The following is a 15,511-nucleotide window of genomic DNA, read 5'->3' as shown; positions in this document are numbered from 1 at the left end:
ATACTCTTATACATGTACAGTGAATAGACTGAAAATGAAAATTTAAAAATCGATTCCACCTACTTAGCCTCAAAAGAACAAAAAACTTAGGGATAAATTGAACAAAAGAAGTCCAAACTTACACTCTAAACATCGCACAATATTGCTGAAAGAAACTGGAGATCTACGTAAATGGAAATACATCCTTGTTCATAGATCAGAAGATTTAATGTTGTTCAGATTGTAATCCTTCCCAAATTAATATCAAATCCCTATCAGAATATCAAGGGACTCCTTTGTAAAAATAGGAAAACTAATTCGAAATTCATATGGAATTTCAAGGGACACAGAATAGCTAAATCAATTTTGAAAAAGAAAAATTAAATAGAAGCAATCATATTTTCCATTTCATAAGTTACTACAAAGCACCTGCAATCAAAACAGCATAGTGTTGATATACGGATAAACACAGACCAATGAATAAAATTGAGAGTCCAGAAATAAACCCACATTTCCATCTAGTTTTCAACTGATTTTCGGCATAGGTGCCAAGGTCATTTAATGGGGAAAGCACAGTCTTTTCAACAGATGGTGCTGGGAAAACTGGATATTCACATGCAAAAGAATAAACTTGGACCCTTATGCTGTACCATATATAAAAATTAACTCAAAATGTATCAAAGACCAAAATACAAGAGCAAAAACTATAAAACTCTTTAAAAAAAAAACTGGAGTAAAAAAAAAAAACTGGGGTAAATCTTCATTGGATTTCATTAAAATTAAAACTTCCATGCTTCAAAAGACATTATTAAAGAAGTGAAAAGACAACTCACAGAATGGGGAAAAAATTGCAAATCATGTATCTGGTAAGAGAATTGTATCTATAATACATACATAATTCATACAACTCAACAACAAAAATAACTCATATAACTCAACCCAATTAAAAAAACCGTTGAAGTATCAGAGTAATATTTCTTCACAGAAGATATACTAATGTCCAATAAACACATGAAAAGCACTTGCCATCATTAGCCACGAGGGAAATGCAAATTAAACCACAAAGAAATGTCATTTCATACATAACAGGATGGCTAAAATCAAAATCTCAATATTGACAAGAATGTGGATGAATTAGAACCTTCATATACTTCTATGGGATGATAGAACAGCACAGCCACTATGGAAAACAATCTGGCTGTTCCTCAAAAAGCTAAACAGAATTATTCCCTGATTCAGTAATTCTACCTCTAGTTATATATATGCCTAAGAGAAATGAAATCATGTGTCCACACAAAAACCTGTACCAGGATGTTCAAAGTAGTATTATTTATAATAGCCCAAAGGTGGAAAAACCCCAAATGTTCATTAACTGATGAATGTACATACAAAATGTGGTAAACAGAGAATGGAAAACTATTCCACTACAAAAAGAGGTGAAGGACTAAATATAGTACAACGTGAATGAACCTTGAAAACATAATGCTAGGTGAAAAAAGTCAGTCACAAAAGACAACATAGTATATGATCCCATTTACATAAAATACACAGAATAGGCAAATCCATAGAACAATATAGGTCAGAGATGGCTTACAGTTGGAAAGGCGAGAGGGTAATGGAAGGAATAGGGGATCGAAAGCTAGAGTACGGTATTTCAAAGTGATAAAAATATTCTAAAACTGATGATAGTGGCTGCATTTTTTTTTAAGATTTTATTTATTTATTCGACAGAGAGAAATCACAAGTAGATGGAGAGGCAGGCAGAGAGAGAGAGAGGGAAGCAGGCTCCCCGCTGAGCAGAGAGCCGGATGCGGGACTCAATTCCAGGAACCTGAGATCATGACCTGAGCCGAAGGCAGCGGCTTAACCACTGAGCCACTCAGGCGCCCCGATAGTGGCTGCATTTTTCTGTGAATATGCTAAAACCCAGATCACTATACACAGTAATAACTATCGCACAGTGTGAGTGAGTGATTTATATGGTATATGAGCTATATTTCAATGATGCTGTTTGAAAAAAAAGAACTCATATTTACTTCCTATTTTGACTCTATTAAAGATTAAAAAATGACCAACTTTACCAAGATAGGAGTTAAAACCTAGTAAGGTTAATATTTGCCTTCAGTAGAGAGATTATATGGAGGCAAGAAGGGGTTTTGTGATCTATAGTCAACAATGAAGCAGATTCTCTTTATAAATACTGGTCATTTTTCTGGAAATACTTTATCTAACCATAATACATGCACATTTAATATTATTACATGTATGTTTAACTGTTCTTCAAGAACTAGATCTTCAGGAAGATCTAGTACATCTGTAAGCAAACCAAGGAAGGTATAGAAGAATGATACCTTTTTAGGGTATCATTTCAGGAGGGACGCCTGGGTGGCTCAGTTGGTTAAGTGTCTGTCTTCGGCTCAGGTCATGATCCCAGCGTCCTGGGATGGAGTCCCACATCGGGCACCTTGCTTGGCAGGGAGCCTGCTTCTCCCTCTGCCTTCAGCATCCTCTGCTTGTGCTCTATCTCTCTGACAAATAAATAAAAATCTTCAAAAAAAAAAAAAAAGGTATCATTTCAGGAAATAATAAATTGGGGTTTAATATTATTTTAAAAATCTTTCCTGAGGGAAAGATCGCTTGTTCTTCCCCCTCCGTTGTTTACAGAGCAAATGTAATTTAGTAAAATACTGAGATTAGCAAGATGAGAAGACAGAATTATACCCTAAGCAATTATAAAAGTTGCCCATAACTTTTTTCGAAGTTGTACAACAGATCAGATTTAGTACTGAAAAATATAAGGAAATTTAAAAGAATAAGTTACCCTTCACTTAATACTTTTATCTGTATATACACAAAAAACAATAAGGAAGACCTAATAAATGTTTTAACTTCACTGAATTCTAAACGGTTTTCTTTTGTCCTGGATTAAAGAGAGGGGGGGTGGCGCTATATTTTCATAGAGATCTCTTACAGCAGGAAGAGGGATTCTAACATAAACTAAAAAGTCATACACAAAACGTAACTTAGTGACTTATTTTTTTTTTTAAGATCTTAATTATTTATTTGAGAGAGAGACCGTGAGAGAGAGCATGAGAGGTGAGAAGGTCAGAGGGAGAAGCCGACTCTCCGCGGCGCTGGGAGCCCGATACGGGACTCGATCCCACGACTCCAGGATCATGACGCCAGCCGAAGGCAGTAGGTCAACCAACGGAGCCACTCAGGCGCCCCGACTTATTGACTTATAGTGGGGATAAATGTTCACCGATTACTTATTTCCAGCGGTGGGGTGGGACTGGGGCAGAAACCGCGCCGTTTGGAACTGAACTCTTTTCGAATAATTCGGATTCACTTTCCGCAAGGATGCCTGGCAGAGGCAGTACAAGTTCCTTAGAGTAAACTAAAGGGACCCAAAGACCAGGGTATCAGCAGGAAACAACCAGAGGAAGAGTAACAGTACTGAGGGTACTGAGGGTCTCACAGCGGGAGAAGAGAGGCGACAACCTCCTGAACGCAGGGAGAAAACGGAGAGCTGAAAGGGTGCAAGTTGGCCATTCAAGGATTGCGGTAGGGGACGGCGGAGGCAGTGAGGGACAAATAGCAGATGCCCCCTTCTCCCTCAGGCCGGAGTGTCGTCCCAGGGCTCCCCTCCGCCGGTGCCCTACCTTGCCGACCTTGCCCCGGGGCCAGGAGCAGCAGCGCCAGCGCCCAGAGTCGGCCAAGCATCGTGGCTGCCGCGCGTGGGGTCCAAAGTGTCGCAGAGCCCGGGGCCGCGGGCGCAGGCAGGATGGGGACACCTCAGGCCTATCACAGGACTCTCTCGGCCGGTTCTTGCTAACTCCTCAGAGCCGCTGGGTGTTCTTCGCTCTGGGGCGCAGCAGTCCCTCCCAGGAATAGCGTCTTTCGCGCCGCCGCTTTGCGGCTACGTCCCCCTCTGAAGCCACGCCCACCCGGCGGGAAGCCACGCCCACTTTCCCTCCCTGGAGGCCGCGTCTGGCGTTTTGCGGCTGTGGCTCCACCACCTTGTACCTCAGCAGCGGTCGCGTCCAGGGGACAAGCTCACGGGGTATAGCATGGCCCCTCGCGTCTCACTGTTTTAACAAATGCTTTAAGACAACTTGGTCATCCTGGAAATTGTTCAGATGGACCTCCAATAAAAGCAGCCTTGCGGGGTTCTGTTGGAAGGGGCAGTGCCCTTGATTACTCCTATAGACGGATTTTTAACCTGGTAATTGGGGGTGCTGGTTTGCCTCCAAAGGTGCACATGCTTCTCAGAAGTTGCCCCTGTCACCTAAGGCTTCGGTGATGAAGGATGGAAGGAGGGAGCAGAGGTTAATATTCCAATACTGGTAGCTCTCCTCCTCTGCCTCAATGACAGTTTTAAGAAGTGGAAAGGAGGACATTGAGACTTCCAAACACCTAGGGTTACCCATTTTATATTTGCTGGTGATTCCTGTGTTCTTTCAAGTTGTCCAGTGGTGACCCAGTAACTCAGGATCCTGCCACACATGGTCACATGACTCCCAAGGCTGCGGGGGTGGGGGGGGGGGGGGGTGATGGTTTTTCTAATGAAGTTATTTTTATATGTGTGGTTGCCTCCGCAGAGGAAGCAGGTGCCCGCCTTAAGAAACAAACAAAAAACAAAACAAAACAAAAAAATTTTTAAAGATTTTATTTATTTATTTGACAGACAGAGATCACAAGTAGGCAGAGGCAGGCAGAGAGAGAGAAGGGGAAGCAGGCTCCCCGCTGAGCAGAGAGCCTGATGTGGGGCTGGATCCCAGGACTCTGAGATCATGACCTGAGCCTAAGACAGAGAGGCTTAACCCACTGAGCCACGCAGGTGCCCCAAAACAAAACAAATTTAAAACAAAACAAAACAAAACAACCCAAAAAAGCCCCACAACTGTTTCTGCATCATTCTATGTCATTAAATGAAACTTCACTTTCCTAGTTCTATTCGGCAGTCTCAGTTCTTGAGTCCCCTTAGCCATCACTTGGGACTTTGCCCTCAGAGCTAGTACCTTAGGGAAAAGAAAACACTAGTCAACAGAAAGTAGCCTCAATGTCCTGGATCTTCCAGGATCCAGGCCACAGTTCCATTTATGGATTTGGAGGACTGAGGGGTTGGATGAGGCATGATGATAAACACAGGAGATGCCCAAAAGAAGTCCTTCTGAAAATAGTTTATAATTGGGTGCCTGCATGGTTCAGTCCATTAAGTGTCTGCTTTCAGGTCATAATCCCAGGGTTCTGGAATTGAGTTCCGCATTGGGAACCCTGCTCAGTGGTGAGTTTGCTTCTCCCCCACCTTCTGCCCTTCCAACCTGGTAGTGCTCTCTCTTGCTCACTCACTCTCTCTCAAATAAATAAATCTTAAAAAAAAAAATAGTTTATAACTTTCTTTGAAAGATAAATTGCAATTAAAGAATTTTAAACCTGTTTCTAAAAGTGTAAGTATTAACTCATTTTGAGAAAAAAAAAAAACCTTTGCACTGCATATAACTTGTGTGTAGTCCCCTTTTACATGCGAAGAAGCCACCCAAGTATAGATACAGAAAAAAAGTGAAATATAACTTTTTGGTGGGGTTGGGCAGATGATTTTCATCTTCAGACCTAATTATGAAAGAGAAATTTAAGGTGAGCAGGATGAAAACCCAGAGAATTTTTAGTGTACATCTTTTATTTCAGCATATTAAGTCCTAATAAAATGGACAGAAGGGCACCTGGGTGGCTCAGTTAGGAGACCGACTTTTGATTTTGGCTCAGGTCAGTATCAGGTGAGGGTTCTGGGATCCATTCCTTTGTAGGGCTCCATGCTCAGTGGGGAGTCTGCTTGAGATTCTCTCTCTCCCTCTCCCTCTTTCTCTGCTCCTCCACCCTACCCAACACCCACCCCCATGCTAGCTCTCTCTCTCAAATAAATGAATAAATATTTAACAAAAAACTGGGGCAGAAAAATAAACATCAATTGTCTCAGTCCATTTGTGAAATCACAAGGAATAAAATAATAGCTATAAACAAGATTAAGTTGTAAAAGTCTTTTTGTAAATTTTTTTTGTCCAACAATATCTGTAGAAATGCAAGCAACGTTTATATTTTCTTGGAGGACAACATTACTTACCTAATTCTCAACAAATTATACAACTTAAATTATATAATTTAAAATACAGTGGGTCCCATTTTTCCCCTCAGTTTTTGACTAATGAATACTATTTTATGAGTTTAAAGATTTTTTTTTAATTTTATTTATTTGTCATAGAGAGAGAAGCGAGAGTAAGCACAGGCAGACAGAGTGGAAGGCAGAGGCAGAGGGAGAAGCAGGCTCCCTGCCAAGCAAGGAGCCCCATGTGGGACTCGATCCCAGGACGCTGGGATCATGACCTGAGCCGAAGGCAGCTGCTCAACCAACTGAGCCACCCAGGCGTCCCTTATGAGTTTATAATAGACTTGTAACCACCATTTTTCCTTGATATAGTGAGTTAAGATAGAAAAAAAAAAAATGAATTTAAATTGTTTTCCAAATCTCAATGGAAAATTTATCTACACTCGTGTGGGTCTGCAAGAATATATCAAAAAAAATTGGTTACAGGATTGTGGGAAAAAACAAAATAATAAAAATGATGTTTTAACATATATCTAGTAAAGTTCATTAAAAATTGGTATAAGATTCAGATTTTTTCATTTTTTCTTTATTTTTTGAAAGGAGGAAAAAACAGTGGATGCATGGTACCACTAGTGTAAATATCTATGACACCAGGGAAATTATGGCAGGTATCACTGAGAGAGAAATTTAGTGTAGAATTTCTGGAGGAAGATGAAATGAAGCCAAGAGTTAATAAGTATAACGTAACTTGAATAAAGAGAAAAGCCCACCAACAGAAACCTCCATATGATGATTTTTTTTACGGGGGAGAAGGGGAGAAAATAACTCAGCACTTGTCATGATCATTTGCAAAATGATAATGATCATTTACCTTGGGTAAAACCCCTCAAGGGGAGGCGAGAAGACAGAGCAAATGAAGTGTACGAACCTTGGAGTCAGGACACCTAGGCTCTAATCCTAGATCTGCCACCTATTTACTAGCTGTGTAACCTTGGACAGCATACTTAATGTCTCTTAACCTCATTTATCTGCACGGAGTTTAAGGGAAAAAAGTGTGTATATGTGTGGGAATGAGTGCTGAGGAGGAGTGTGAAAAGAGAGCACTTAGCATCTGATTCAGAGGAACTAAAGTGAATGTATATAACAGTGTACCATTAATAAAATAAAGGTGCAACATCACATAATTATTCTTTTTCTTGTATCTTGTTATTATATAAAGGTGCATAGTTTCTCAGTGTTAGCCTGTAACAGTATACATTATAATTTGGAGTACACTTATTAGAAACACAGGTTTATATAATATATGAATTCCTTGGCCAGTGTGTGTTTTACTAAATGAGAGAGTCTGGCTCTCTCCCAGATACATCTACCTATTTTGGCAAAAGCATCCATGGGGGGATGGGGGAGGGGAGATAATGGCATTACCAAATCAATACTTAAGCTTCATAAATTAATGACTTGGCTCTGAGTTTATATCAGGAGGCTACTGCTCCCAGACTAAATGGGATAGATATCTTGCTCCCAAGACTAGCAAGTTCCTTTTTCTTAATGAGGAGTGAACTAGAGATGTGATACATTAAAGAAAATTCACCGAGAATATCCACTAACTGTGAATTTTATAGTGTTTATTGTGGGCATGCCTCTAGGAAATAATGTGGAAAACCTCGGAGAGAGGAGCTGTCTGCCTTGGCATGAAGGCTGGTTATTAGAATGAATCTTTCCACACCCATGTTCGAAGTAGCATTACTCACAATAGCTAAAACGTGGATGAAACCCAGGTGTCCACTGATGGACAAACTGTCAGCAAAATGTGGTATATACGTGGAATGGAATATTATTTAAAAAGGAAAAAAATTCTGATACAATATAATAGAAATTCTGATACAAGTACAGAAGTTCTGATACAAAACATGGGTGAACCCTGAAGACATTATGCTAATTGAAATAAACCAGTTCAAAGGACAAATACTGTATGATTCCATGCATGTGAAGTACCTAGAGTAGTGAAGTTCATAGAGACAGAAGGTAGAATGGTGGTTTCCAAGGACTGGGGGTGGGGGCAATAATCAGTTTGGAAAGATAAAAAACTTCGGGAGATGAGTGGTGGTAATGGCTGCACAATAGAGTGAATGTATTTATTCCTACTGAACTGTACACTTAAAATGGTTAAGATGATAACTTTATATTACATATGTTTGGCCACAATAGGAAAAAACAAGTAAAATGAATGGATCTTTCATCCATCAGTCAGAAAGCAAACCCTTTATTTAAACAGATCTCAACATTATTGGCTTGAAGGAGATTTTTTGAAATGTTCAGTTGAGTAAAAATAGCTTAACCTCTGACAGAATTTACTTTGAGACATAAACTCATACTCAGAGGTTGACAAATTGATTACACCTCCACCAGCCATGCAAAACCACATAAATTGCAACATAGGGTCATAAGATTTACCAGCTAAGCAGTTTTCCTATCTTATCGGTCACAATTACTTTTCAAAGATTTGTTTCTGTCACTTTTACACAATAAAAATAGTTTTTAAGGATAGTTATTTTAATAAAGAAATCAACTTGTTTCAACTTAATATTTTCCATGATGTGATTTAGAAATGAGATTAGAATACTAAAGTTCCTTTGAATGGAGTTGGAAAAGGTGTATATTATCCCTTTCAACAGCCATCCATATACATAACTATTACTGTTTGCATCCAAAGTACATATTATAAAATGCCTTTATAACTGAAATGTCTTCCTAATAAGTATCATGATTATAATTGAATGTTATTTAGATTTCTCCTAGAAGACTTAAATAAAACGTTGTAGCAGGTGGGAAAACTATGTAACATTTCCATTTTCGTTTATATGATTTATGTTATCATCCCTTTCTAAATCACGAAGCATTTTGAGCCTCATAATTATAACTTGCAATATATAATTAAATTCTGCAACTATAGAGGAACTTTGATAATATTAGAGCAGAAATTCCATTACTTAGGAAATAGATTTTTTATGAAAAAATCTAATAAATATCAGTAAATTTAGCTTTTGTCCAACTCTCCCAATCACCCTTAATCCAATTTAAAATAAACCAAAATTTTATAAGATACAAAGTGATTTTTAACAGTATCTTTATTATAAACATAAACATAAAATTCACCTGCTTTTAGTGTATAATTTAATGAATGTAAGCATATCTACAGAACTGTGCGACATCATCACAGTCTAGTATTAGAACACTTCCATCACTCTAAAGGTAAATCTCATGCCAACTTACAGTTGCACTCCATCCCAACCTGCAGTTTTAAGCAACAACTAATTTCTTTTCTGCTTCCATATATTTGCCTTTCTGGACATCCTATAAAAATGGAACATATGTGTTTTTTTGTAACTGGCTTCTTCCACTTTTAGAGTATCCATGTTGTAGCTTTATCCTACTCTATTTTATTTTATTCCTTTATTTACTTTATTCCTTTTTGTTGGCAAATAATATTCCATTGTGTGGATATAATGCATTTTGTTTAGCCATCAGTTGACATTTGGGGTTGTTTCCACTTTTTGGTCATGTAAATAATGCTGTCATCAACTTAGTGTGTCTGTGTGTGTACATTTACGCTCATTATTTTAGAGATCTAGGAATGGAGTTGGTCATGGGATATGTCTATGTTTCACTTTATTTCTATTTTTCCCCCCAAGGGCTTTTATTTTATTTATCTATTTATCTATCTATTTATTTATTTGAGAGAGAGAGAGAGCACGAGCAGGGGGGACAGGCAGAAGGAGAGAGAGAAGCAGACTTCCCTCTGAGCAGAGAGCCTGATGTGAGGCTCCATCCTAGGACTCTGGGATTCTGACCTGAGCTGAAGGCAGACACTTAACTGACTGAGCCACCCAGGTACCCCTCCTATGGTAAAGTTCTAAAAAAAATTTTGGGTTTTTTTTTTTTTTTTTTTTTGGTGGGGGGACAGTTAGAGGGACCCTGGGAGCGAGGGAGACACAGAGGAAGAGGGAGAGGGCTCCATGCTCACCCCAGAGCCCCACATGGGGCTTGGCCTCACAACCCTGGGATCATGACCTGAGCCAAAATCAAGAGTTGGACACTTACCCAACTGAACCATTCAGGCACCCCTCCTATTCTAAATTTTTATAATTTCGCTAATACAACAACACCTCTAGCAAATTTCTCTGAGAGTAAAGGCAAGGTAATATTTCCCCCTCCTGGGGCTCCTGGATGCTCAGTGGGTTAAGCCTCTGTCTTTGGCTCAGGTCATGATCTTAGGGTCCTGGGATAGAGCCCCACATCAGGCTTTCTGCTTGGCGGGGAGCCTGCTTCCCCCTTTCTCTCTGCCTGCCCTCTCTGCCTACTTGTGATCTCTCTCTCTCTGTCAAGTAAATAAATAAAATCTTAAAAAAAATAAATTCACCCCCCCCCCCACCATATATACTCCTGTGACTACCTTGTTGCATTGATGCCTAGGTTTAAATGTGACATTAAGCCTGCTACTTAAACTATCTGGAAAATGGAAATAATGTAATAGTGCTTATCATTGTGATGGCATAAATATTAAATAGAATTATAAATATATATATACTATATATTAATCTATACATTATATGTAGCCTAATGCCTAATGCCTATTTTCTGTATATATCTGTATTAATTATAAGCACCATTTATTGAAATATCCTATTCAGTATGTTGTGATAGAGTGAATGTACCAATAAGAATATGTAGTCTAAGAGGGAGGGACAGTGTCTTAGTCATCACTTAACACTGGCAAATCTGTATAATGACTTAGTCCCATCTGAGCTAGAACCATTCTGCTCTATGGATGTTGCCCAGATTTTCCTTTAGGGTTGGCAAGCCTTTTCTGAAAATATCAAATATAATATTTTTCAGACAACATGGTCTCTGTTGACACTACTTTCTTGTCACTGTCAAGTGTAAACAGTCATAGATAAATTGTAAGTTTTTCAGTATGGCTGTGTTACAACAAAACTGTATCCCCCAAAACAGACTGCAATCAGATTTGACTTGTAGGCCATGGTGTGCAGATCTTTCACAGAAAGTTAAAATATTATTTCTATTGTTATCTACTTGCATGTACATAGTAAATTTCTTTCCTTCTTAGTCTCTAAATATATGATCTTAGTTTTTTGTTAGAATATTTTAAGCCTATCATAGAATTTCTATATTTTCTTACCTGTATACTAATAAAAACAGTTAAAAATATTTATCTATTTTAGAGCTGGAGAAGTCATCAAGATCAATGATTTTTAAGTTTGTTTTAAGACAATTTGTCCAAAGGCTCTAACTGAAAATGGAGTGAAAGTCCTGAAGCACTCCCCACTAGCTCTGCAGAGGACAGTTTGGGAAACATGGCTTGAGGTAAGGGTACATGCTCAGAATTCCACAGAGGCAGGGCAGGAGAGAGAAATATGTGACAATGGTTCAGTGCAAGACAACTGGGAGAGGTGGGGACTAGGGCATGAAGTTGCATCCATTATATAGAAGTAGGTGCTTCCACCAGCTGATTGTTATACTGACAGAATTCCAGTCTACTTTGCTGGGTCATCTCTTTTTTTTTTTCTAAAAAGCAAAGTTTTTCTTCTTCCATTCTTATATTTTTTTTAATTTTTTTTTTTTTAAGATTTTATTTATTTGGCAGAGAGTGAGAGAGCACAAGCAGGGGGAGCATCAGAGGCAGAGGGAGGTGCAGATTCCCTACCGAGCAGGGAGCCTGATGTGGGGCTCCATCCCAGGACCCTGGGATCATGACCTGAGCCGAAGGCAGATGTTTAACCAACTGATCCACCCAGGTGCCCCAATTTTTTTTTTTTGTATTTATTAAACACTACAATTCTAAAATTCAGAAACTAGTTTAAAATAAACAGAAAACATTGCTTGTCAGACCAAAGAAACAATTATGCTGATCAGCAGCTTCTGCTCAGGCTCAAGGTTCTCATTCTTTTCATGGATAAGAGAATGGAAGATCAGAAATCATGCTTTGGTAAGGCTGGCATATGTTCTTTGACTTCAGTGTCGAAATGTCCTTTTCACTAACACATTGTCTTTGACTTGGGAAAATGGGCTGATCATGCAGTGGTTAAGAGAGCAGAATTTTTGGCTGGGCAGACCTATTCTAGAAATCCCAGCTCTGAATCCTATTATATCTTAGCTTCTTCATTTGTAGCATGAAGGGATAATTGCATCTTTTCCAAGGTTGTACTGAGGGTTAAGGGGGATAGTAAATGGAAAGCACTTAGTCCCATTCCTGACATACAGTAATCACTTGATTAATGAGGCTATTATTAAATTTTACAAAGTAATGAAGATTTTTATAAGAAATTAGTGTGAAAGGTATAGGTCTAATTCATTGGTTAAGTGTAACTATGCCCATATATACATTTCTGTCTTTCTGGGTCTACAGAATGAATAAAAGTCTTCAAAAATTATCACACAAATAAAAATTGTTTAGTTATATTAGTTTTCAATCAAGAAAACAACAAGGATGGGCGCCTGGGTGGCTCAGTTGGTTAAGCGACTGCTTTCCGCTCAGGTCAGGATCCTGGAGTCTCCGGATCGAGTCCCGCATCGGGCTCCGGGATCCACGGGGAGTTTGATTCTCTCTCTGACTTTCTCCTCGCTAATACCCTCTCTCACTGTCTCTTTCTCAAATAAATAAATAAATAAAATATTTAAAAAAGTAAACAACAAGGACAATGTGTACTTTTGGAAGTTTCCAAAGGGGAATGGAGTGAGAATGTAGCCCTCCACATAGGTAACACTGACAATTCATGTCTTCCAAGTTGTAGTGAAACATTATATATCTAGGTTTCATGTTTAATGTTGTAACACTTACCTTAGATGAAGAAGGAACTACACCTCAAAATAAGCAAACACAGGAATACAATTCACTACAAAGAGACTAAAGAAATTGTCATGTTGAGGAAACATATGGCTTCTTGTAAATTACATCTTGTTGAACAATGGTTTTAATGAGAGACTTTCAATAAAATAATGCCTTTGAAAATACCTTTCTTCCCCTTTAACTGTCAGGAAAATCCCCAGTCTTGCTTCAGGGAACTTGAATTTCCTGTTGGTTTTTTCTTAGAACTACAAGTTGTTTTTATTGAGTGGGAATTTCAACTGCAGTAATGAAAAAGGCATACCACCAAAGCACTATAATAAAAGGATTTTGTAGATGATAGAGGACATTATCTGAATTAAATAAAGGTTTCAAAAAACAAATCACTAGGTTCATGCTTCATTTCTTAAAAGCAAATGTATAGCTCACTATTAGAAGCAGGATATAAAACAAGAAGACTCCCAGGAGTCCTTAGCAGAAAAACTCTCCTTTTATGGTCCTCTTTAAACCTAATTATTTAAACAGTGAACAACTTGCTTTAATAAATCATTGTGAAATGTATAGTAACAAACATTTTCTCTCTTGTCTAATCTCTCATGTTTACATGTGGATGCCATTTGTAATAGAGTATAAAATTAAGGAGCTATTTTGTTGTATTCCATAATGGGATTTTTTTGTATAAGTTTCTCCTGTGTCCAAGGGCACAGATGGGTCCTTTATTTGGATATGTCCTAACAATGTAACTATCCATGTGAAAATGTAGTTTTCCAAAAATGTAGATATTTTTGATGACTAGAATTATACTGTATTATATGATGAAAAGTAGAGTGTATTTAATGCTGCAAAGGAAGTTTACTTTTGGCATTCATTTACTTATATCATTTTATGTAGTGTTAGAGTTTCTGTAAACTTGGCCATTAAAGCAAGCTTTTGAACCTTTTAAATTTACATTATATTTCACAAAGCTTTTGAGTCTTAACTTCGTGAAGAATCCTGACTGGTCTTATCAGAACAAAGTGCCAATGGTTTTGGTTTTGAACCTACAAGTTCTTATAAGTAGCAGTATGTTTGATACACTTTTTCTTCTTTATAGTTCTTCATCGTATTCTGTGTTTTGTGCATTTAGAGTTTGAATTTATGTCTTCTGCCATCTCAGTGAACTGAATGAACAAAATGCATTTATCAATTCAACTTGTATTTTGAGCACCTGTTGTGGATTTGTCCCAGGGGAAAATAGAGAGGAATTGGGAAAAAGGAAAAGCAATGAAAATTCTCCAAATGTTCTGTTTTCAGGAAAATGTATAGCTAAATGAGGAAAGTAAAATGATACATGTGACTACTGAAAAATTTGATATTGATAGTTTAGGACTTTTAATTTGTGCTTCTGTTGTTGCTGCTGTTTTAATGTTAGGGTTATTCAAGACAGAGCCCAATTTAAATGGAAAAGGAGCTGGAAAGAACTTGTGACAATTTTAGAGATAAGAAAATTTCTCAAATTCATGTAGTGTGTTGATGTTGGAAAAGGGTTAGATTTGTGTGAACCCAGTAGTCTCAGTAAATGGTTGTTGACTGATTCATTGATTAAAATTATTAATTTGTCAAATCTGTTAAGTAGCCAATCCAATTTGAGTGAAACAAATGAAAATATGGATTTTTTTTGCAGTCTAATTTAGCCAGTCTACCTTTATTTATTTATTTATTTTTAAGATTTTATTTATTTATTTGACCCAGGGAGAGCAAGTGAACGAGAGGGAGAGAGACAGACAGAGAGCAAGCGCAAGCAGGGGAATGGCAGGCAGGGAAGAAGCAGTTGCCCACTCAGCAAGGAGCCAGATGTGGGGCTCAATTCAGGGCCCCTGGGCTCATGACCTTAGCTGAAGGCAGGCACTTAACTGACTGAGCCACTCAGGTGCTCCCAGTCTATCCTTAGATAAAAAGAATGCTTATCACCATCTTAATATTGTTATTCTAAAATTCTAAAACTCAACCATTATCCTTGATCTTCACCTTTAGTCAACTTTGTTTCTACTTAGGTGCCTTATTCTCTGTGTGGATTTCTTATAATGGGAATTTCTTTAAATGTTATTGGTTTGTGGGCTCAGCAAAAAAGGATAAGCATCACGTTTCTTTATGCTATGTAGTTTATGGACTACAATTGTAATGAACATTAATCAAAAGAAAGAATATGGTTATTTACGACTTGGTTAATACAAGAATTTACTTCCTAACATTACTATCAATATAAAGTAGACTCAGCAATAACAATTAGGCTCATGCTTCATATAACTTCCTTTGCAGCATTAAATACACTCTACTTTTCATCATATAATACAGTATAATTCTAGTCATCAAAAATATCTACATTTTTGGAAAACTACATTTTCACATGGATAGTTACACTGTTAGGACATATCCAAATAAAGGACCCATCTGTGCCCTTGGACACAGGAGAAACTTTTACAAAAAAATCCCATTATGGAATACAACAAAATAGCTCCTTAATTTTATATTCTATTACAAATGGCATCCTCGTGTAAACATGAGAGATTAGACAAGAGAGAAAA

The 15,511-nt window shown here is 37.9% G+C and overlaps 1 protein-coding gene across 1 annotated transcript in view; it reads right to left on the bottom strand.

Moving 5' to 3' along the window:
- Positions 1 to 3,902, bottom strand: part of VWDE (von Willebrand factor D and EGF domains) — a 71,192-nt gene extending 67,290 nt beyond the window's left edge. The window contains exon 1 of the mRNA XM_059395722.1: positions 3,642 to 3,902. Coding sequence (XP_059251705.1) covers positions 3,642 to 3,702 — 61 coding nt within the window. The 5' untranslated portion in view covers positions 3,703 to 3,902. The remainder of the gene's footprint in view (positions 1 to 3,641) is intronic.
- Positions 3,903 to 15,511: the final 11,609 nt, after the last annotated feature.

The sequence above is a fragment of the Mustela nigripes genome, chromosome 4 (assembly GCF_022355385.1).
Source record: "Mustela nigripes isolate SB6536 chromosome 4, MUSNIG.SB6536, whole genome shotgun sequence".
Lineage (NCBI taxonomy): Eukaryota > Metazoa > Chordata > Mammalia > Carnivora > Mustelidae > Mustela > Mustela nigripes.
The sequence above is the reverse complement of the archived record's forward strand: the minus strand, read 5'-3'. Positions and strand labels throughout refer to the sequence as shown.